At 58.7% G+C, this 23,399-nt stretch overlaps 2 protein-coding genes across 3 annotated transcripts in view; both read left to right on the top strand.

The window, feature by feature from the left end:
- The window catches only part of SERPINF1 (serpin family F member 1), a 173,001-nt gene that overhangs the window by 111,717 nt on the left and 37,885 nt on the right, over positions 1-23,399 (top strand). The gene's annotated exons all lie outside the window — the stretch shown is intronic.
- Positions 6,822-21,678, top strand: WDR81 (WD repeat domain 81). 2 transcript variants are annotated; one of them, XM_050763504.1, is made up of 10 exons: positions 6,822-10,738; positions 12,170-12,277; positions 12,548-12,738; positions 12,861-13,051; positions 14,120-14,285; positions 14,941-15,106; positions 15,799-16,488; positions 18,388-18,533; positions 18,855-19,034; positions 20,457-21,678. In XM_050763504.1, exons 1-10 carry the CDS (start codon positions 7,078-7,080, stop codon positions 20,775-20,777), a joined length of 5,820 nt encoding a protein of 1,939 aa, XP_050619461.1. In that variant the 5' UTR covers positions 6,822-7,077; the 3' UTR covers positions 20,778-21,678. The 2 variants fall into 2 exon arrangements, with proteins under 2 accessions (XP_050619461.1, XP_050619463.1); XM_050763506.1 differs by lacking the exons at positions 18,388-18,533; positions 18,855-19,034; positions 20,457-21,678 and having other exon boundaries at positions 7,145-10,738; positions 14,941-15,051; positions 15,799-16,451.

Genomic DNA, 23,399 nt, shown 5'->3' with positions numbered 1-23,399 from the left:
CAGCCTCCCGAGTAGCTGGGACTACAGGCACACACCACCACTCCCGGCTAATTTTTGTATTTTTAGTAGAGACGGGGTTTCACCATGTTGGCCAGGCTGGTCTCGAACTCCTGACCTCAGGTGATCCACCTGCCTTAGCCTCCCAAAGTGCTGGGATTACAGGTGTAAGCCACTGTGCCCTGCCACATTCACTCCACTTCTAACTGTTCTCAGCTGCCACCTGGTCCCTGGGCCACTCCATTTTTGGCTTTCAGCAGTGCCCTGCCCACATGGCCACCCCCCACAGCAAGGGTCCTAATTGCTCAAGGGCTGCAGGTGGGACATGTTGGCCCCAAAAGCCAGCATCTTTGGCTGGGAAGTGCTGCAGGAATACCCAGGTAAATATTTTGCCCCGATCCTGCGTTGGGAGTCAGGGTCACTCCAGGACAAGCTTAGTGTGAAGTCCTAAGGACTGACTTGGCAAGGCAGGGAGAAATTGAGCAGGGCCCTGGCCAAACGTGGAAGAAAACGAAGCCTCACCAGCGGCCCTTATTCTCCATTATCCCCAGCATAGAAATCCCATCCCTTTCCCGCTCACGGCCCTTGGGGTGACCCTTTTCCATTTTGTTCTGAACACTGACCCCACCCCCAAGGCCAGAAGCACAGGCTTTGAGTCCAGGGTTTCTCCACCTCAGCACCCACTGGCATTTGAAGTAGAATAATTTCTTGTGGGAGGGCTACTGGGTGCACAGTAGGACATTTACGTGGTCCCTGGCCTCTGTCCTAGATGTCAGTGGCAACATCACCCATCCCCAGCTCCCAGTTTTGACAGCCAAAAGTATCTCCAGACGTTACCAAATGTCTCCTAGGGGCCAAAATCTCCTCCAGCTGAGAACTACTGAGTTAGACACACTTAGATTCAAATTCCAGCTCTTACTAGCTGTGAAATTGTTACAGATAATTTTCCCTCATCTACAACATACGGTGAATAAGGAATTCAAGGTTTGTTGTAGGGATTTCACCAATTAAAAATTTTTTAAAAATTCAAAATTTGGCCAGGTGCGGTGGCTCATACCTGTAATCCCAGCACTTTGGGAGGCCGAAGCAGGTGGATCACTTTGAGCCCAGGAGTTCAAGACCAGCCTGGGCAACATGGCAAGACCCTGTCTCTTAAATAAATAAATAAAAAATAAAAAATGGCCCAGCGAGGTGGCTCACACCTATAATCATAGCACTTTGGGAGGCTGAGGCAGGCAGACTGCTTGAGCTCAGGAGTTTGAGACCAGCCTGGGCAACATGGTGAAACCCTAGCTCTACCCAAAATACAAAAAATTAGCCAGGTGTGGTGGTGCACATCTGTGGTCCCAGCTACTCAGGAGGCCGATGCAGAGGTTGCAGTGAGCCAAGATAGCGCCACTGCACTCCAGCCTAGGTGACAGAATGTGACTCCATCTCAAAAAAAAGAAAAAAGACGAAAAACAAATTTAATTAGAAAACACCTAGCATAGTACCTGCCACACTGGTCCGCAGTTGGTGCACTAAATGGTGGAGCTACCTTTACTTTTCTCCCTGCCAGATTAGCAAGAACTGGCCACACTCAACATGGGCTGACTGCTCGGGCAGCTGCAGCCTCTGTCCCTGACTATCCAAGACATGACCTCCTGGAAACCCAATACTGAGGTTGGCCAAGGGGAGTGGCTAATTTGGTCTGAGATTCCCCAAGCCCAAAGGTGCTTGCGTTGGGATCCAGGGAAAACGCTTACCCGGGGCAGTGAGAAGGAAATTCGGAAGAGAAGAAAGCTGTTACAGACTTGACTTCTGAAGATGTAGCCTGAAGTTCGCTGCATCAGAATTGCCTGGGGTACTTGTTAAAAATTTAGATGCCTGGGTCTCACTCCAGACTACTGAATTAGAATTATGCCCTAAAGGGCCGGGCACGGTGGCTCATGCCTGTAATTCCAGCACTTTGGGAGGCTGAGGCAGGTGGATCATCTGAGGTCAGGAATTCAAGACCAGCCTGGTCAACACGTGAAACCCCGTCTCCACTAAAAATACAAAAGTTAGCCAAGCGCCTGTAATCCCAGGCACTTGGGAGGCTGAGGCAGGAGAATTGCTCGAACCTGGGAGGCGGAGCTTGCAGTGAGCCAAGTTAGTGCAATCGCACTCCAGCCTGGGCAACAGAGTGAGACTCCGTCTCAAAAAAAAAAAAGAATTACGCTCTAAAGTTTGAAAACTACTGCCCTAGGGCTCAGATCGGGCCACAGTTTGATGCCCCAGGAATCCCAGTGCACCAGTTCCCAATATTGCAAGGATATCTCTATTCTAGGGAGGAAAGGAGAATTTCAAGAGGTAAAATCAGGTACACGCAAGGTCACTGCTGCAGTGTAACCCCAGTACCGCTAGAGGGCAGGGCACACACAGACTTGCAGACGGTAAAAGTAGTGCCTGCTAAATCTAGGTAAACTGAGACCAGCGCAAAGAACAGGTGGACCCAGCCAGCTCTATTGGTACTAAGAAGCAAGCACCACCTCCTGACCATCAAAACATATCCTCTGATTTCAGGTGTTTATATCAAAGTTGGGGCTGGGCACTGTGGCTCACGACTGCAATCCCAGCTCTACTAAAAATATAAAACTTAGCTGGGCGTGGTGGCAGGCACCTGTAATCCCAGCTGCTTGGGAGGCTGTGGCAAGAGAATCACTTGAACCTGGGGGGTGGAGGTTGCAGTGAGCTGAGATCATGCCACTGCACTCTGCTCTGTTGCTCAGCTGGAGTGCAATGGTGCAGTCTCGGCTCACTGGAACCTCCGCCTCCCAGGTTCAAGCAGCTCTCCTGACTCAGACTCCCAAGTAGCTGGGATTACAAGCATTTGCTGTCATGCCCAGCTAATTATATTTTTGTAGAGATGGGGTTTCACCATGTTGTCCAGGCTGGTCTCGAACTCCCAACCTCAGGTGATCTGCCCACCTCAGCCTCTCAAAGTGCTAGGATTACAGACATGAGCCATCGCGCCCAGCCGAGAATGCTGGTTTTAGAATCAGACAGGCTTGGATGTGAATCCTGGCTCTATTGCTTCTTAGCTTCTTACATGACCTTGAGCAAGTTACCTAAGGTAGTCAGTTACCTTCCTTATCCTAAACTGGGCATAAAAATATCTTCTTAAGGTGGGCATGATGGCTCACGCCTGTAATCCCATCACTTTGGGAGGCCAAGGCAGGCAGATCACCTGAGGTCGGAAGTTCGAGACCAGCCGGACCAACATGGAGAAACCCCATCTCTACTAAAAAAATGCAAAAAAATTAGCTGGGCATGGTGGAGCATGCCTGTAATCTCAGCTACTCAGGAGGCTGAGGCAGGAGAATTGCTTGAAGCCGGGAGGCGGAGGTAGTGGTGAGCCAAGATGGCGCCTTTGCACTCCAGCCTGGGTGACAAGAGTGAAACTTCATCTTAAAAAAAAAAAAAAAAAAAAATTAGCTCGGCATGGTGACACTGCCTGTAGTCCCAGCTACTTGGGAGGCTAAGGTGGAAGGATCACCTGAGCCTGGGGAGGTCAAGGCTGCAGTCAGCTGTGATCAAATCACTGTGCTGCAGCCTGGGTGACAGAGTGAGACCCTGTGTCAAAAAAATAATAAAAAAATTGGCCAGACACTGTGGCTCCCTGTATCCTAGCACTTTGGGAGGCCGAGATGGGCAGATTGCTTGAGCCCAGGTGTTCAAGACCAGCCTGGGAAACATGGCAAAACCCTGCCGCTACAAAAATATAAAAAATTAGCTGGATGTGGTGGTATGTACCTGTAGTCGCAGCTACTCAGGAGGCTGAGGTGGGAAGTTCACCTGAGCCTGGAAGGTCGAGGCTGTAGGGAGCTGAGATCATACTACCCGGGCGAGGTGGCAGGCGCCTGTAGCCCTCTTGTAGCCCAGCTACTCGGAGGCTGAGGCAGCCTGGGCAACAGAGTGAGAGATTCTGTCTTAAAAAAAAAAAAAAAAAAAAAAAAAAAAAAAAAAAATCTTCTTAAAAGGGTGGCGACGATTACACAAAACAGGGTATGCAAAATGCTTAACAGGTGACTAGCTCCTGTTCATGCTCCACACATGTTAGTTGTAAGTTATTACTGCCCAAGGTCATATGACCAAGCACATGAGAGGTTCCAGCTGCCCTTCAAGAAAGAGGAGACAGATGAAATCAGATCATGGCTGAGACATTTCTGTTTACTCTTTCTCTCTCTCTTTTTTTTTTTTTTTTTTGAGATGGAATCTCACTTTGTTGCCCAGGTTGGAGTGCATTGGCATGCGATCTTGGCTCACTGCAACCTCTGCCTCCTGGGTTCAAGTGATTCTCCTGCATCAGCTTCCCAAGTAGCTGGGATTATAGGTGCCCGCCACCACACCTGGTTAATTTGTATATTTTAGTAGAGACGGGGTTTCTCCATGTTGGTCGGGCTGGTCTCAAACTCCTGACCTCAGGTGATCTGCCCTTTTTGGCCTCCCAAAGTGCTGAGTTACAGGCATGAGCCACTGCACCTGGCCCTCCTATTTTCTCTCCTATCAGGCCTAGTTTTCTTTTTTCTTTTCTTTTTTCTTTTTTTTTTTGAGACGGAGCCTCGCTCTGCCACCCAGACTGGAGTGCAGTGGCAGGATCTCAGCTCACTGCAACCTCTGCCTCCAGGGTTCAAACAATTCTCTCCTGCCTCAGCCTCCTGAGTGGCTGGGTTTACAGGCGCCCACTGCCACACCCAGCTAATTTTTTTGTATTTTTAGTAGAGATGGGATTTCCCCAAGTTGGCCGGGCTGGTCTTGAACTCCTGACCTTGTGATCCACCTGTCTCGGCCTCCCAAAGTGCTGGGATTACAGGCGTGAGCCACCGCGCCCGGCCAAAGCCTAGTTTTCCTAAGTGCCTTTATGGGACCGTCACACCTGTACACCAAGCTCCTTCAAGGGGCAAACTCTTCCAGGGCTGTGGCTCAAGCCTGTAATCGCGGCACTTTGGGAGGCCGAGATGGGCGGATCATGAGGTCAGGAGATCGAAACCATCCTGGCTAACACAGTGAAACCCCGTCTCTACTAAAAAATACAAAAAACTAGCTGGGCATGGTGGCGGGCGCCTGTAGTCCCAGCTACTCGGGAGGCTGAGGCAGGAGAATGGCGTAAACCCAGGAGGCAGAGCTTGCAGTGAGCGGAGATCCGGCCACTGCACTCCAGCCTGGGGGACAGAGCAAGACTCCGTCTCAAAAAAAAAAAAAAAAAAAAAAAAAAAAGAGGCAAACCCCCTCTGAAGAGGGAGACAAAAGAAACAGGGCCAGTGGTTTCACTGTGGACAAAGGTCTGTCTGTCCAGCAGATGAGTCAGAACTAAGACCCCTTGAAGGAATCAGGTCGTTTTGGTGCCAGCTGTCTGGTTTCTATTCCCTTCCCTGTGCCGCACCCTTCCCCCAGCCATCTGGAAGGCTCTGACCACAGCTGGCAGGCTCTGTGGTACCGCAAAGGCCAATCTTCAACAGGAAGTCTTGGGGGAACATGTCTTCCCCAGAACACCAGGCCTCTGGGCCTGGGCCACTTCTCTTCCTCAGACGGCCCAGGGCTTGGTTTTGTTTTTATTTTATTTATTTATTTATTTTTATTTGTTTATTTATTTATTTATTTATTGATGGAGTCTCGCTCTGTCGCCCAGGCTGGAGTGCAGTGGCGCGATCTCGGCTCACTGCAAGCTCCACCTCCTGGGTTCATGCCATTCTCCTGCCTCAGCCTCCCAAGTAGCTGGGACTACAGGCACCCGCCATCACGCCCGGCTAATTTTTTGTGTTTTTAGTAGACACGGGGTTTCACCCTGTTAGCCAGGATGGTCTCAATCTCCTGACCTTATGATCCGCCCACCTCGGCCTCCCAAAGTGCTGGCATTACAGACAGGCATGAGCCACTGGGCCTGGCCAGTTTTGTTTTTTAAAAGGCCGTGAGAGGTCTGTCAGGAGGGAGTGCTCCGGGGCAGAAAGAAGTCTGGCACCAGCTTCTAAGTCTCCATTCCGCCAGGCGGACAAGCCTCTCTGGCGGTTCTCCGTTATCACTTGTAAAATATAAACAGTAATAACTGTCCTCCCTCCCTCACAGTGTGTTGTGAGGGCCAAATGGAATGTGACTGCTGAAGTACTTTGGCAAATTAAAAAGCTCCTTCCTATGGAAGGCGGCGTGGAGGCGCCGAAGGGATTTGATGTCAAAAGTCCCAGTTCTGGCCGGATGCGGTGGCTCACGCCTGTCATCCCAGCACCTTGGGAGGCCCAGACGGGTGGATCACGAGACCAGGAGTTCGAGATCAGCCTGGCCAACATGGCGAAACCCCGTCTGTACCAAAAAATACAAACATTAGCCGGGCGTGGTGGCGCGCGCCTGTCGTCCCAGCTACTCAGGAGGCTGAGGCAGGAGAATCGCTTGAACCCAGGATGCGGAGGTTGCGGTGAGCCGAGATCGCGCCATTGCACTCCAGCCTGGGCGACAGAGGGAGACTCCATCTCAAAAAAAAAAAAAAAAAAAAAGTCCCAGTTCTGCCCCTGGCTGTGGCTGGCACTTTCGTAGAGGCTGGCATCTCTGGGCACAGCCTCCCGGACCCGCGCGCTGGTGCGTGCTGGAGGGAGCAGGCAGGGGTGGGGAGGTCGGCATCGCCCTCCGCCGGGCCCGGCTGGAGCTGGCTGGAGACCCTTCCAGCCCCGGGAGGAAGCGGGGCCGGGACCGAGCCAGAGCGGAGCAGCGGGAGGGAGGGCGCGGAGGCCGCGGGGCAGGAAGCCGGGTCCCGCCCGGGCCTCCGGAGCCACGTGCGCTTGTTTCCGTGCTGGGGCGATCACGTGACCCGCGTCAGCTGACCCGTCACGGTGGAGCCCGGTGCTCGCGCCCGGCAGCCTCTGCCCCGCCGCGCCCGGAGCGCAGGACCCGCGGAGGGGTAAGCGCCCCCCACGCCCGCCTCTTCGCCGCCGCCGGCTCCCCGCGGCCGCCTCCGCCCCAGCCCCTGCCCCGCGCCCATCCCAGCCCCGCCGGCCTGGCACCCCGGAAGCCGTCGCCTGCAGGGTCGTGGCCGGGCTCAGCCCCGCGCTGCCCCCGGGCGGCCTGGAGGAGATGGCCCAGGGCAGCGGGGGGCGGGCAGGCGCTCTCAGCACCCCGGCGGGGGGCTGGCACCCGCCCCCGAGCCCAGACATGCAGGAGCTGCTCCGGAGCGTGGAGAGGGACCTGAGCATCGATCCCAGGCAGCTGGCTCCGGCCCCGGGGGGCACCCACGTGGTGGCCCTAGTGCCTGCGCGCTGGCTGGCCGGCCTCCGCGATCGCCGGCTGCCCCCGGGACCCTGTCCCCGCGCAGAGGGCCTGGGAGAAGCGGAAGTCAGGACTCTGCTGCAGCGCTCTGTGCAGAGGCTGCCTGCCGGCTGGACGCGCGTGGAGGTGCATGGGCTGCGGAAGCGGAGACTGTCCTACCCTCTGGGCGGGGGCCTGCCCTTTGAGGAGGGGTCCTGCGGCCCTGAGACGCTCACTCGCTTCATGCAGGAGGTTGCCGCCCAGAATTATCGCAACCTGTGGCGCCATGCATACCACACTTACGGGCAGCCGTATAGTCACAGCCCTGCCCCCTCAGCTGTCCCTGCCTTGGACTCAGTACGGCAGGCTCTGCAGAGGGTCTATGGTTGCCCCTTCCTGCCGGTGGGCGAAACTCCCCAATGCCCATCATATGCCAGAGAAGGCCCCTGTCCCCCTCGGGGCACCCCTGCTTGTCCTAGTCTTCTACGGGCTGAGGCCTTGCTGGAGTCGCCGGAGATGCTGTATGTGGTACACCCTTACGTGCAGTTCTCCCTCCATGACGTGGTCACCTTCAGCCCTGCCAAGCTGACCAACAGCCAGGCCAAGGTGCTGTTCATTCTCTTCCGCGTGCTGAGGGCCATGGATGCCTGTCACCGCCAGGGACTGGCGTGCGGGGCTCTGTCTTTGCATCACGTCGCTGTGGATGAGAAGCTTTGCAGCGAGCTGCGACTGGACCTGAGTGCTTATGAGAGGCCCGAGGAGGACGAGAATGAAGAGGCCCCAGTGGCAAGGGATGAGGCAGGCATTGTGTCTCAAGGGGAGCAGGGAGGGCAACCTGGGCAACCCACTGGCCAGGAGGAACTTCGGGGCCTTGTGCTAGATTGGGTGCACGGCCGCATCAGCAACTTCCACTACCTCATGCAGCTGAATCGGTTGGCAGGTCGGCGGCAGGGGGACCCCAACTACCACCCCGTGCTGCCCTGGGTGGTGGACTTCACTACGCCGCATGGGCGCTTCCGAGACCTGCGCAAGTCCAAGTTCCGCCTCAACAAGGGAGATAAACAACTGGACTTCACGTACGAGATGACGCGGCAGGCATTCGTGGCAGGCGGGGCGGGCGGCGGGGAACCCCCTCACGTGCCTCACCACATCTCAGACGTGCTCTCCGACATCACCTACTACGTGTACAAGGCTCGGCGCACGCCTCGGTCGGTGCTGTGCGGCCACGTCCGCGCACAGTGGGAGCCCCATGAGTACCCGGCCAGCATGGAGCGGATGCAGAACTGGACCCCCGATGAGTGTATCCCGGAGTTCTACACCGATCCTTCCATCTTCCGCTCCATCCACCCTGACATGCCTGACCTGGACGTGCCAGCCTGGTGCAGCTCCAGCCAGGAGTTCGTGGCTGCCCACCGAGCCCTGCTGGAGAGCCGCGAGGTGTCCCGGGACCTGCACCATTGGATCGACCTCACGTTTGGCTATAAACTCCAGGGCAAGGAGGCAGTCAAAGAGAAGAATGTGTGTCTGCACCTAGTGGACGCCCACACTCACCTGGCCAGCTACGGGGTGGTGCAGCTCTTCGATCAGCCACACCCCCAGCGCCTGGCTGGGGCTCCTGCCCTTCCCCCTGAGCCTCCCCTCATCCCCAAGCTGTTGGTCCAGACCATCCAGGAGACCACAGGCCGGGAGGACTTCACGGAAAACCTGGGACAGCTTCCAAATGAAGTGGGCCGGCCAGTTTTAGAAGCCACTCCCTGTGAGGCTAGCTGGACCAGAGACAGGCCGGTGGCAGGAGAAGACGACTTGGAACAGGCCACAGAAGCTCTGGATTCCATTTCCCTTGCTGGGAAAGCAGGTGACCAGCTGGGCTCCTTCTCCGGTCAAGCGTCCCCTGGCCTTCTGTCTTTCTCAGCCTCCCGTCCAGGCCGCAGGAATAAAGCTGCTGGGGCAGACCCTGGGGAGGGCGAGGAGGGAAGGATTCTTCTTCCCGAGGGCTTCAATCCCGTGCAGGCCCTGGAGGAGCTGGAAAAAACGGGCAACTTCTTGGCCAAAGGCCTAGGGGGCCTGTTGGAGGTGCCTGAGCAGCCCCGGGTCCAGCCGGCTGTGCCACTGCAGTGCCTGCTTCACAGGGACATGCAGGCGTTGGGTGTCCTGTTGGCGGAGATGGTGTTTGCCACCAGGGTGCGGACGCTGCAGCCCGATGCACCTTTGTGGGTACGCTTCGAGGCCGTCCGGGGGCTCTGCACACGCCACCCCAAGGAGGTCCCTGTGTCTTTGCAGCCCGTGCTGGACACACTCCTGCAGCTGAGTGGCCCCAAAGTCCCCATGGGAGCAGAGAGGAGCAAGCTGGACCAACTGTTTGAGTACAGGCCTGTCTCCCAGGGCCTGCCCCCACCCTGCCCAAGCCAGCTTCTCAGCCCCTTCAGCTCCGTGGTTCCCTTCCCGCCCTACTTCCCGGCGCTGCACAGATTCATCCTCCTGTACCAGGCAAGGCGCGTGGAGGACGAGGCCCAGGGGCGCGAGCTGGTGTTTGCCCTGTGGCAGCAGCTGGGCGCAGTGCTGAAGGACATCACCCCTGAGGGCCTGGAGATCCTGCTGCCCTTCGTGCTGTCACTTATGTCCGAGGAGCACACGGCTGTGTACACTGCCTGGTATCTGTTTGAACCTGTTGCCAAGGCACTGGGCCCCAAAAATGCCAATAAGTACCTCCTGAAGCCTCTCATTGGTGCCTACGAGAGCCCCTGCCAGCTACACGGCCGCTTCTACCTGTACACGGACTGCTTTGTGGCCCAGCTGATGGTGCGGCTGGGCCTGCAGGCCTTTCTCACTCACCTGCTGCCCCATGTCCTGCAGGTGCTGGCGGGCGCGGAGGCCTCCCAGGAGGAGAGCAAGGACCTGGTAGGGGCTGCCGAGGAGGAGGAGAGCGGGCTGCCCGGGGCCGGGCCTGGCTCCTGTGCTTTTGGGGAGGAGATTCCCATGGATGGGGAGCCTCCTGCCTCCTCGGGCCTGGGGCTGCCAGACTACACGTCTGGCGTCAGCTTCCACGACCAGGCTGACCTCCCTGAGACAGAGGACTTCCAGGCCGGGCTCTATGTAACTGAGTCTCCCCAGCCCCAGGAGGCTGAGGCTGTGAGCCTGGGCCGGCTGAGTGACAAGAGCAGCACCAGTGAGACCTCCCTGGGTGAGGAGCGGGCTCCAGATGATGGGGGCGCCCCCGTGGACAAGAGCAGCCTTCGATCAGGCGACAGCAGCCAGGACTTGAAGCAAAGCGAAGGCTCCGAGGAGGAAGAGGAGGAGGAGGACGGCTGCCTGGGGCTAGAGGAGGAGGAGGGGGAGCAGGAGGAGGTCACCGGAGCATCTGAGCTCACTCTGTCTGACACGGTGCTGTCCATGGAGACGGTTGTGGCCGGCGGCAGTGGGGGAGATGGGGAAGAAGAGGAGGAGCCACTGTCTGAGCAGTCAGAGGGCAAAGAACAGAAGATCCTCCTTGGTAAGCTGCCAGGTCTGGGAGGTGTTGGTCAAAAACACCTCCTGCTTCTCCCTGCACACTTGCAGAGCACCTGCTCTGTGCCAAGCAGTGGATCGAGCCAGGGCCACCTGCAACACAGATGTGGGTTTGCCTTCACGGAACTCACACCCAGCAGACAAGATGCTTCAGTGTAGACGGTCTTAAGCAAGTGTATTATGTTAGTGCGATAAAGAACACGGCTGCGTTCCTAGGAGGGAGTGGAACATGGAGCTTTTCAGGGGCGCCGTGGCTCACGCCTCTAATCCCAGCACTTCAGGAGGCCAAGGCAGGCAGATCACCTGAGGTCAGGAGTTCGAGACCAGCCTGGCCAACGTGGTGAAACCCCGTCTCTACTAAAAATACAAAAATTAGCCAGGCGTGGTGGCAGGCACCTGTAATCCCAGCTACTTGGGAGACAGGCAGGAGAATGGCTTGAACCCGGGAGGCAGAGGTTGCAGTGAGCCGAGACTGTGCCACTGCACTGCAGCCCGGGCAACAGAGCAAGACTCTGTCTCAAAAAAGAAAAAAAAAAAGGTGCTTTTACATCTAGTTTTCAAGGGTCAGAGCAGGCTTCCTTAAAAGCAGAGACAGTTGAGGTTCAGGTAGGAGTAGGAAGGAGGTAGGCAAAAATGGGCAAAAAGAAAGTCTGAAGGCTGAGGGAATAGCGTGTGTGAGGCTCTGAGGCTGTCATGTTCCATTAAAGAAGAGAAGCAGGGGGCTGGGCGCGGTGGCTCACACCTGTAATCCCAGCATGTTGGGAGGCCGAGGCGGGTGGATCAAAATGTTAGGAGATCGAGACCATCCTGGCCAATATGGTGAAACCCCATCTCTACTAAAAATACAAAAAATTAGCCGAGCATGGTGGCGGGTGCCTATCATCCCAGCTACTCGGGAGGCTGAGACAGGAGAATCACTTGACCCTGGAGGTTTAAGGAGAAGAGTCAGGGCGGTGGAAGGTGGAGGTTGCATTGCAGTGAGCTGAGATCGCGCCATTGCACTCCAGCCTGGGCGACAGAGCGAGACTCCGTCTCAAAAAAAAAAAAAAAAAAAGAAGAAAAGCAGGGAACAGCCATTATGGGGAGACCGAGGGAGTGGAGGGAAGAGAGGCCAGAAGGGAGGTGGCCAGGGCCGGGCCAGGCCTCGTTAAGGAGCTTCAGAAGACCCACGGGCAGGCTAACTTCCTGCAGGTCGTGCCTGTGGAGAGGAGCCTGGAGCAGCCAGAGTCCCACAGGCCAGGGCCTAGGCACCTCTGCCACTGTTACGTGGAGGGGGATGGTGTGGGACAGCCGGCCTGGGCTGGGCTCTTGGCAGAGCTGCAGCCGAAGGTGGTTGAGTGGGGTGCCGTGGGGTGGGGTGGGAGGGGTCGTGAACTCATGTTATCTGAGGAGCTCAGGGCCTGCTCCCACCCCACAGATACAGCCTGCAAGATGGTCCGCTGGCTGTCTGCCAAGCTCGGCCCCACAGTGGCTTCTCGCCACGTGGCCCGGAACCTGCTCCGCCTGCTGACGTCTTGTTATGTTGGTAAGGAGGCTTGTGGTCGGTGCTGGAGATGAGGGTTTCTCCCAGGCCCTCTGCCTAGCTTAAGCCCTCTCCAGCGGGGATCCTTCCCACCCCTAGCTCAAATCACCCACCGGCCAGGTGCTGGGTCCCAGTCTGTAAGCGCCAGCAATTGGGTAGGGCCGGGCTGGTCCCCAGGCCAGAGTGAGCTCAAGCAGCCAGTACAGCCCTGCAGGGTCAGGCTCCCCCCGGCCCTCCACTGGCGACTCAGGACTGCTGGCCCTTCCTTGGTAGGACCCACTCGGCAGCAGTTCACGGTGAGCAGTGGCGAGAGCCCTCCGCTGAGCGCTGGCAACATCTACCAGAAGAGGCCGGTCCTGGGCGACATCGTGTCAGGGCCGGTGCTCAGCTGCCTCCTCCACATCGCCCACCTGTATGGGGAGCCCGTCCTCACCTACCAGTACCTGCCCTACATCAGCTACCTGGTCAGTCGCTGGTTTGGCAGACCCGGGGCTGGGAAGGCTGAGGACCTGAGGGCCGGCCCGGGGTCTCTGGGTGCCAGGGGGTCCCTGGGGCTGCCAGGCCCTCATCTGCTGGGTGGTTCTAGGTGGCCCCAGGGAGTGCCTCAGGCCCCAGCCGACTGAACAGCCGTAAGGAGGCAGGGCTGCTGGCCGCAGTGACATTGACTCAGAAGATCATCGTGTACCTCTCAGACACCACGCTCATGGACATCCTGCCCCGGATCAGCCATGAGGTCCTGCTGCCCGTGCTCAGCTTCCTCACCTCCCTCGTCACGGGGTAGGCCTCCGCCCCAGCCGCTGTAGGGGGACCGGCCCAGCGGAGGGGCTGCCCAGGAGGGGCTGGGAAGCTCAGGGGAGAGGACGTAACGCTGGGCTGGGTGTCAAGGGTCCTGATTTTGATCCCCGCTATTTAACCCTGAGCAAGCCACACCCTTTTCCTGTGCCTCAGTTTCCTCATCTGGTTTGGACCAGTTGGTCTTGGAGCTCCTTTCTTTTTTTTTTTTTTTTTTTTTTTTTTTTTTTTTTTTTTTTGAGACGGAGTCTTGCTCTGTCGCCCAGGCTGGAGTGCAGTGGCCAGATCTCAGCTCACTGCAAGCTCCGCCTCCCGGGTTCCCGCCATTCTCCTGCCTCAGCCTCCCGAGTAGCTGGGACCACAGGCGCCGCCACCTCGCCCGGCTAATTTTTTGTGTTTTTTTTTTTTAGTAGAGACGGGGTTTCGCCGTGTTAGCCAGGATGGTCTCGATCTCCTGACCTTGTGATCCGCCCGTCTCGGCCTCCCAAAGTGCTGGGATTACAGGCTTGAGCCACCGCGCCCGGCCGGAGCTCCTTTCATTTAAAGCTTTTGATATGACCGGGTGTGGTGGCTATGCCTGTAATCCCAGCGCTTTGAGAGGCCAAGACGGGAAGATTGCTTGAGCCCAGGAGTTCAAGACCAGCCTGGGCAACAAAATGAGACCTCATCTCTAAAAATATATATAAAGGCTGGGCCTGGTGTCTCACGCCTGTAATCCCAGCACTTTGGGAGGCCGAGGCGGGTGGATCATGAGGGTCAGGAGTTCGAGACCGGCCTGGCCAATATGGCAAAACCCCATCTCTACTAAAAATACAAAAAAAATTAGCCAGATATGGTGGCTCATCCCTGTAGTCCCAGCTACTCGAGAGACTGAGGCAAGATAATCACTTGAACCTAGGAGGCAGATGTTGCAGTGAGCCGAGGTCGCACCACTGCACTCCAGCCTCGGTGACAGAGCAAGACTCCGTCTCAATAAAAATAACTGAAGCTTTTGATAGATTCTGGTCAAGTCCTGCAGAACCGGGGACTGGAGCTCATGAGCTCTGTTTCCAGGTTCCCAAGTGGGGCCCAGGCCCGGACTATCTTGTGTGTGAAAACCATCAGCCTCATCGCCCTCATCTGCCTGCGCATCGGACAGGAGATGGTCCAGCAGCACCTGAGCGAGCCTGTGGCCACCTTCTTCCAGATCTTCTCTCAGCTGCATGAGCTTCGGCAACAGGTGGGCAGATCTGCGGGGCCAGGGCAGGCCGGGGCGGGGGCTGTGGACCCGGCTGACCTCCCGGGCGTCTCGCTCACAGGATCTGAAGCTGGATCCCGAGGGCCTCGGCGAGGGCCAGGGCGGGCTGGGGTGGGGGCTGTGGACCCGGCTGACCTCCCGGGCGTCTCGCTCACAAGATCTGAAGCTGGATCCCGAGGGCCTCGGCGAGGGCCAGGGCGGGCTGGGGTGGGGGCTGTGGACCCGGCTGACCTCCCGGGCGTCTCGCTCACAGGATCTGAAGCTGGATCCCGAGGGCCTCGGCGAGGGCCAGGGCGGGCTGGGGTGGGGGCTGTGGACCCGGCTGACCTCCTGGGCGTCTCGCTCACAGGATCTGAAGCTGGATCCCGAGGGCCTCGGCGAGGGCCAGGGCGGGCTGGGGTGGGGGCTGTGGACCCGGCTGACCTCCCGGGCGTCTCGCTCACAAGATCTGAAGCTGGATCCCAAGGGCCTCGGCGAGGGCCAGGGCGGGCTGGGGTGGGGGCAGTGGACCCGGCTGACCTCCCGGGCGTCTCGCTCACAAGATCTGAAGCTGGATCCCGAGGGCCTCGGCGAGGGCCAGGGCGGGCTGGGGTGGGGGCGGTGGACCCGGCTGACCCCCTGGGCGTCTCGCTCACAGGATCTGAAGCTGGACCCCGCGGGCCGTGGTGAGGACCAGCTGCCACAGGTGGTCTTCTCTGATGGGCAGCAGCGGCCCGTGGACCCTGCCCTGCTGGACGAGCTGCAGAAGGTGTTCACCCTGGAGATGGCGTACACAATCTACGTGCCCTTCTCCTGCCTGTTGGGTACTGCCCCATCACGTTCCCCGTCACAGCCTTCGTGGCTGTCTCCTCCCTTGGGAGGCCCCATTCTCTGCCCTTGCCCCAGAGTCAGCAGTAGGTTCTAAGCAGTTTTTTTGGGTGAGAGCAAAGGGATTTGGCCTCAGACCCGTACCTCCAAGGTGACATACAAACAGGGACTGAGCAGTAGCCAGCAAGAGAGGCCCAGGAGCTGGCCTGTAGCATCCCTGGGGAAGGCAGGAGACTCAGGGCGGTGGACTGGCTGTCTGCAGGAGCTGAGAGGGAAGGAGAGGCCTCCTGTTTACGAAGCTTCCCCTCTGGGCCCTGCATGGTGCTGTGCTAATCGTTTCAGCGTGTCATCTCCCTGCAGAGGACAGACAGCCCTGTGGTGACACGTGTTATCATCCCGCCACTGAAATCTAAGCCTTTGGGAGGCCAGGGCACCACCTGTCTTGTTCCGTATTCTATTCCTAGTGCCCAGCACGGCACAGCACATATAGAAGACGCTCATGTGTACATCACAACGGAATGAATGCACATTTCACCGGGGAGGAAACTGAGGCTCAGAGACAGAGTTACTTGCCCAGAGTTGCAGAGCCAGTTCCTGCCCCGTCTTCTGTGGCTCCCGAGTCCTTGGATGGGTGATAGCAGCCGCCTGCCATCTTCCCTGTCTCAGGACCTCTCCCACTCCCATCCAGGTGACATCATCCGGAAAATCATCCCCAACCACGAGCTGGTTGGGGAGCTGGCGGGGCTGTACTTGGAGAGTGTCAGCCCGAGCAGTCGCAACCCTGCCAGCATGGAGCCCACCGTGCCCAGCACCGGCCCCGAGTGGGACCCCCAGGGTGGGGGCTGCCCTCAGGATGACGGCCACTCGGGGACCTTTGGGAGCGTCCTGGTGGGGAATCGCATTCAGATCCCTAATGACTCTCGGCCTGAGACCCCCGGACCGCTGGGCCCCATCTCGGGGGTGGGTGGCGGGGGCCTGGGCAGCGGGAGCGAGGACAACGCCCTGAAGCAGGAGCTGCCGCGGAGCGCCCACGGGCTGAGCGGAAACTGGCTGGCGTACTGGCAGTACGAGATCGGCGTGAGCCAGCAGGACGCCCACTTTCACTTCCACCAGATCCGCCTGCAGAGCTTCCCGGGCCACTCGGGGGCCGTCAAGTGTGTGGCCCCCCTGAGCAGCGAGGACTTCTTCCTGAGCGGCAGCAAGGATCGAACCGTGCGCCTCTGGCCGCTGTACAACTACGGCGACGGGACCAGCGAGACGGCCCCCCGTCTCGTCTACACCCAGCACCGCAAAAGCGTCTTCTTCGTGGGCCAGCTCGAGGCCCCGCAGCACGTGGTGAGCTGTGACGGGGCTGTGCACGTCTGGGACCCCTTCACAGGTGAGCGGGCCCAGGTGAGGCCTGTTCTGTTCCTGCTCCTGTGCCCGCCAGGCCTCTGGGAAGGGGCCCGAGGGTGGGGCTGCAATGCTGCGGAGTCTGGGGAGACCCAGAGAGGCCACCGAGAAGAGCAGTTAGGGTTTCTAACCTGTTAGACTTGAGTCTGAACTGGCTCCACCAGCTCACTTCCCTTGAGCAAGTTCCTGCTGCTGGAAGCATCTGTTTTCCCATCGATAAACAAAATCAGCAAAACAGGCTTAGACGATAACATGTGGGAAGGCCGGGCGCGGTGGCTCAAGCCTGTAATCCCAGCACTTTGGGAGGCTGAGGTGGGCGGATCATGAGGAGGCCAGGAGTTGGAGACCATCCTGGCCAATATGGTGAAACCCTGTCTCTACTAAAAATACAAAAATTGGCCGGGCGTGGTGGTGGGCGCCTGTAGTCCCAACTACACAGGAGGCTGAGGCAGGAGAATGGCGTGAACCCGGGTGGCAGAGGTTGCAGTGAGCCGAGATCACACCACTGCACTCCAGCCTGGGCGACAGAGCGTGACTCTGTCTCAAAAAAATAAAAATAAAAAAGGGCCGGGCGCGGTGGCTCACGCCTGTAATCCCAGCACTTTGGGAGGCCAAGGCGGGCGGATCACGAGGTCAGGAGATCGAGACCATCCTGGTTAACACGGTGAAACCCCGTCTGTACTAAAAATATAAAAAAATTAGCCAGGCGAGGTGGCGGGTGCCTGTAGTCCCAGCTACTCGGGAGGTTGAGGCAGGAGAATGGTGTGAATCTGGGAGGCGGAGCTTGCAGTGAGCCCAGATCGCGCCACTCACTCCAGCCTGGGCGACAGAGCGAGACTCCATCTCAAAAAAAAGAAAAAGAGAAGAAGAGAATACACGAATACATGTAGGGTTTTGGCTTCATGTGTAGCAGATGATATTTGGCCAATGGTTGCTTATTTTTTGGCATCACCATAGGGAGAAATATGGTTAAAAGGGGGAAAGAGATGGTGTCGGGGAAGACAGAGGGAGGGGGCATTGGGTCAGCAGTGCTGTGCAGAGAGAGGAGGTTGCTTTGGGGATGGGAGCCTGGACGGGCCATGGAAGCAGGAAGGTGGGAGAGTCAAGAAACATCTTTTTTTTTTTTTCCTTGAGACAGAGTCTCGCTCTGTCGCCCAGGCTGGAGTGCAGTGGCGCAATCTCGGCTCACTGCAAGCTCCGCCTCCCGGGTTCATGCCATTCTCCTGCCTCAGCCTCCTGAGTAGCTGGGACTACAGGCACCCGCCACCATGCCCAGCTAATTTTTGTATTTTTAGTGGAGACGGGGTTTCACCTTGTTAGCCAGGATGGTCTCGATCTCCTGACCTCATGATCCACCCGCCTCGGCCTCCCAAAGTGTTGGGATTACAGGCGTGAGCCACCACACTGGGCCAAGAAACATCTTTGGGCTGGACATGGTGTCTCACACTGTAATCTTAGCACTTTGGGAGGGAGGAGTTGGAGACCATCCTGGCCAACATGGCGAAACCCCGTCTCTACTAAAAATACAAAAAAATTAGCTGGGCGTGGTGGCGGGCGCCTGTAATCCCAGCTAGTCAGGAGGCTGAGGTGGGAGAATCGCTTGAACCTGGGAGGTGGAGGTTGCAGTGAGCCCAGACGCGCCACTGCACTCCAGCCTGGATGAGATCATACCACTGCACTCCAGCCTGGGTGAGATCACACCACTGCACTCTAGCCTGGGCGACAGAGCAAGACTCCGTCTCAAAAAAAAAGAAACATCTTTAGCATTTTCTAAGGATCCCTGGGGGACGGGAGGCAGCTGTGTGGTGAGTTGGGGGATTAGAAGCTCCCAGGGCTCGTCCATCAGCTGCTGCGACCCCAGATCCACTGTGACTTTCCTTCCCAGGGAAGACCCTTCGCACAGTGGAGCCGCCGGACAGCCGGGTGCCTCTGACCGCGGTGGCTGTCATGCCCGCCCCCCACACCAGCATCGCCATGGCCAGCTCTGACTCTACCCTGCGCTTTGTGGACTGCAGGAAGCCGGGTCTGCAGGTCAGGGGGGTCCAGTGCCCTGAGCACTCGCCTGGTTCTCTGGGGACCTGGCAGGGAGGAGAGACTCCCCCAAAACAGAAAGCCAGGATGTCGTTCTGGGGCGCTAGTTAGTTTCTCTTTGGTGCTAGATCACCCGAAGCCGCACACCCTGTGGGGCAGTACTCTGGCCTGTGATGGGGGTGGGGTTCTGGGCTTTTCATGCCCCTTGATGAGGGTCAGAGGCTCAGGCCTTCCTGCCGTGGGGGCTTGGGTGGGGGGCAGGGCCTTGGGGAGCGTGGGATGGGAAGGTGGTGCCTCAGCTCAGCCACCCTCTCCCTGCAGCACGAGTTCCGGCTGGGCGGTGGGCTGAACCCGGGGCTTGTCCGCGCCCTGGCCGTCAGCCCTAGTGGCCGTAGCGTCGTGGCCGGCTTCTCCTCGGGCTTCATGGTGCTCCTGGACACCCGCACGGGCCTGGTTCTGCGAGGCTGGCCAGCCCACGAGGGGGACATTCTGCAGATCAAGGTGACAGGCCAGGTCCCCCTCCCCTTGCTATGCGGCCCCCGCCCGTGTCCAGCCATCACCCCTGCTTAGGGCCTGCCTGCCCAGGGACAGGCTCGAGCTGGTCTGTCTTATATACCTGGTCCAGGACTGATGGGCAGGGAGGGTGGCCCTCCTGGGCCAACTTGGGAGCCAGTCGCACTGCAGGGGCCTCAGCAGGAGGCAGGCCATGGGGGCGGGAGCCACGGGGCAGGGCTGACCCTGTTGCTCATGGAGATGTTCTAATGAGTAACCCTTGTCCATATTTGTCTTGCTTGGAGGATCAGGGGTCAGGTCCTGTCCGTGACCCAGTTCAGGTTAAATAAAGCTCAGCTGGGAGGCTGTTTACTGCCCGCGGACCACTGAGCAGAGTCCATGGTCCTGCTGGGCTGCCCTGGCGGGGGCAGGAGCAGGCCTGGGCTTGGGGATCCTGCCCCCTCTCCTTCCCCTCCCCTCCCTCCATTCTCAGTCACAGGCCTCAGGGAGCTGCTCAGAGAGGCCCAGGAGGGGAGGAACAGGGCTACATGTGGGAGGATTTCTGCAGGCAGCTGGGACTTTCCTCCCCGTCTTGGCTGGAGGCCAGGAGTCCTGCATTACCCTGCTGAGAGCAGGCCGTCACTGGCTCCCTCCAGAGCCCCAGGGAGCCCTGAGCTCGAGTTACCCTAAATTCTAACTTTCCAAGAAAGTATCAGGAGAGCTCTGGGGTCGGCCCGGGTGTGAATTCCGTCTCTGCTGCTTACGGGCCCCATGACCTTGGTATGGTTACTTCACTTCTCTGAGCCTCGCTTTTCCTCTCTGTGAAATGGAGACAATGGCAGCATCCACCGCATAGGGTTGTTATGAAGGTCAAGGTTGTCACGTGCCCGCCTGGCACCATGCCTATGGGTCGTTCTCAACTTAGTGATGACTGGGTTACGGATGCTGAGTGTATTAAAATGAAACAGGCCGGGTGCGGTAGCTCAAGCCTGTAATCCCAGCACTTTGGGAGGCCGAGACGGGCGGATCACGAGGTCAGGAGATCGAGACCATCCTGACTAACGCGGTGAAACCCCGTCTCTACTAAAAAATACAAAAAACTAGCCGGGCGAGGTGGCGGGCACCTGTAGTCCCAGCTACTCGGGAGGCTGAGGCAGGAGAATGGCGTGAGCCTGGGAGGCGGAGCTTGCAGTGAGCTGAGATCCGGCCACTGCACTCCAGCCTGGGCGACAGAGCAAGACTCTGTCTCAAAAAAAAAAAAAAAAAAAAATGAAACATGAATATGGTGTGTGTGGGAGGGTGGTGGTCTGTCACCCACCCAGGACGGCCTGTCTCCCTGGAGAGACTGCGGAGGGAACTGGGGAGGCCTTGGGGCTCAAGGGTATGCGGAAGGTCCCAGGACCCTGCTGAGACTCTCCTCTCCCGGGACAGGCGGTGGAGGGCAGCGTCCTGGTCAGCTCCTCCTCTGACCATTCCTTGACCGTCTGGAAGGAGCTGGAGCAGAAACCCACCCATCACTATAAGTCAGCGTCCGACCCCATCCACACCTTTGACCTGTACGGCAGCGAGGCGGTCACCGGCACTGTGTCCAACAAGATTGGCGTCTGCTCCCTGCTTGAGCCGCCCTCCCAGGCCACCACGAAGCTGAGCTCTGAGAACTTCCGCGGCACGCTCACCAGCCTGGCCCTGCTGCCCACCAAACGCCACCTCCTGCTGGGCTCAGACAACGGGGTTATCCGCCTCCTGGCATAGGCTGAGGCAGGAGCTGGCCGGGCAAGGGTGGGAAGACATCTGTGGGAGCGTGTCTGCTCACCCTGTTCCCCGAGCAGCAGCTGCCTCCCCGGAGGCCCTGGGTCCCACGCCCTGGGTGCCCACATGTCCTGCCAACTAGGGCCTCCAACTGGAGTGGGGGAGTCCCGGCCCTTAAATCACCAGAGCCACCAAGCCTGCCAGAGGAGTCTCATTCATGACTTGGGGACGCACTGCTCCTAGCAAGCAGGAAGTAAGAGCAGGAAGAAGCATTGCTACCTTCACTTCTCCCCAGCTCTGCCCTCTGGGTCCACATGAGGACAGGGAGGCTCGGGAAGGGGAAGGGAGACTGGCCCTGCCCAGCCGGTCTCTAGCCCCTCACCCCACACTGGGCTCTCTCTGCCCTGTCCCTCTAGGACAGGGAATCTGGCCTGGTCCAGAGCACTGATGGTGCTTGGATTCCAGCCTAAGGGAGGCTGGCCATGGTCCAGGAGTTAAGGGCCTGGGTCTGGGGTTTAAGTGGCCACCCACCCAGGCCCTGGCCAGTGTGGGACCAGGAGGGGAAGGAAGAAAGAGGCTAGGAGCAGGGGAGAGAAGGTGCACTTGGCCAGTGGTGCCTGCCCGGAGTGAGCCCATGCCTTGCCTGCCTACCCCTAACTACAGTGTTTGTGCCTTGAGCTGAGGGGGCAGCCTCTGGGCCCTGAACCCCTGCTGGGGCTCCACGACCCTGAGCGAAGGGGTGAGAATCATCATCTCTGCACCTCGGGTCTCTGCCAGAGGAAGACTTAAGCATCCCTGCAGCCTCACCTTCTAGACGGAGATGAGGTCCAGGGGTTGGCCCTTGCTGCCTCCTCACAATTTGCAATAGATGTAAATAGGACCAATAAATCCTTTGGAAGAGCCATGGGGCAAACTGAGGCTTGTCTTCTTTTTTTTTTTTTTTTTTCAATAGAGATGGAGGGTCACTATGTTGCCCAAGCTGGTCTCCAACGGCTGGGCTCAAGCGATCCTCCCGCCCAGCCTCCCAAAGTATTGGGATTACAGGTGTGAGCCACCGCTCCTGGCCTGAGGCTTATCTTGCTGGTGGTGTCAGGGTGGGGCAAGTTGAGACCCAGCAGTTTCCAGGACAGTGAGGTGGGAAGCAGCCCGATGCAGGGCAGTGAAGAGCAGGTGTGAAGGTGGGAAGCGGCCCGATGCAGGGCAGTGAACAGGTGTGAGGGTGGGAAGCGGCCCGATGCAGGGCAGTGAACAGGTGTGAGGGTGGGAAGCGGCCCGATGCAGGGCAGTGAACAGGTGTGAGGGTGGGAAGCGGCCCGATGCAGGGCATGCAGGGCCCGATGCAGGGCAGTGAACAGGTGTGAGGGTGGGAAGCGGCCCGATGCAGGGCAGTGAACAGGTGTGAGGGTGGGAAGCGGCCCGATGCAGGGCAGAGTGAACAGGTGTGAGGGGTGGGAAGCGGCCCGATGCAGGGCAGTGAACAGGTGTGAGGGTGGGAAGCGGCCCGATGCAGGGCAGTGAACAGGTGTGAGGGTGGGAAGCGGCCCGATGCAGGGCAGTGAACAGGTGTGAGGGTGGGAAGCGGCCCGATGCAGGGCAGTGAACAGGTGTGAGGGTGGGAAGCGGCCTGATGCAGGGCAGTGAACAGTGTGAGGGTGGGAAGCGGCCTGATGCAGGGCAGTGAAGAGCAGGTGTGAAGGTGGGAAGCGGCCCGATGCAGGGCAGTGAACAGGTGTGAGGGTGGGAAGCGGCCCGATGCAGGGCAGTGAACAGGTGTGAGGGTGGGAAGCGGCCCGATGCAGGGCAGTGAACAGGTGTGAGGGTGGGAAGCGGCCCGATGCAGGGCCAGGTGTGAGGGTGGGAAGCAGCAGGGCAGTGAACAGGTGTGAGGGTGGGAAGCGGCCTGATGCAGGGCAGTGAACAGGTGTGAGGGTGGGAAGCAGCAGGGTGAACAGGTGGGGGTGGGAAGCGATGCCTGATGCAGGGGCAGTGAACAGGTGTGAGGGTGGGAAGCGGCCCGATGCAGGGCAGTGAACAGGTGTGAGGGTGGGAAGCGGCCCGATGCAGGGCAGTGAAGAGCAGGTGTGAGGGTGGGAAGCGGCCCGATGCAGGGCAGTGAACAGGTGTGAGGGTGGGAAGCGGCCCGATGCAGGGCAGTGAAGAGCAGGTGTGAAGGTGGGAAGCGGCCCGATGCAGGGCAGTGAAGAGGGGAAGCGGCCCGATGCAGGGCAGTGAACAGGTGTGAGGGTGGGAAGCGGCCCGATGCAGGGCAGTGAACAGGTGTGAAGGGTGGGAAGCGGCCCGATGCAGGGCAGTGAACAGGTGTGAGGGTGGGAAGGTGCAGGGCAAACAGCGGCCCGATGCAGGGCAGTGAACAGGTGTGAGGGTGGGAAGCGGCCCGATGCAGGGCAGTGAACAGGTGTGAGGGTGGGAAGCGGCCCGATGCAGGGCAGTGAACAGGTGTGAGGGTGGGAAGCGGCCCGATGCAGGGCAGTGAAGAGGGTGTGAAGGTGTGGGAGCGGCCCGATGCAGGGCAGTGAACAGGTGTGAGGGTGGGAAGCGGCCCGATGCAGGGCAGTGAACAGGTGTGAAGCGGTGGGAAGCGGCCGATGCAGGGCAGTGAACAGG

This window comes from Macaca thibetana, chromosome 16, assembly GCF_024542745.1.
Source record: "Macaca thibetana thibetana isolate TM-01 chromosome 16, ASM2454274v1, whole genome shotgun sequence".
In the NCBI taxonomy this organism is placed as follows: Eukaryota; Metazoa; Chordata; class Mammalia; order Primates; family Cercopithecidae; genus Macaca; species Macaca thibetana.
This window is presented reverse-complemented; position numbering and strand designations above follow the sequence as displayed.

What these genes read in the sequence shown, in the direction of transcription:
- WDR81 (XM_050763504.1), top strand. Translation starts at nt 7,078, where the DNA reads ATGGCCCAGGGCAGCGGGGGGCGGGCAGGCGCTCTCAGCACCCCGGCG. An exon ending in CTCACCTCCCTCGTCACGGG is followed by an intron (nt 13,052 to 14,119) that starts GTAGGCCTCCGC and finishes CTCTGTTTCCAG; the next exon opens with GTTCCCAAGTGGGGCCCAGG. An exon ending in TGCATGAGCTTCGGCAACAG is followed by an intron (nt 14,286 to 14,940) that starts GTGGGCAGATCT and finishes TCTCGCTCACAG; the next exon opens with GATCTGAAGCTGGACCCCGC.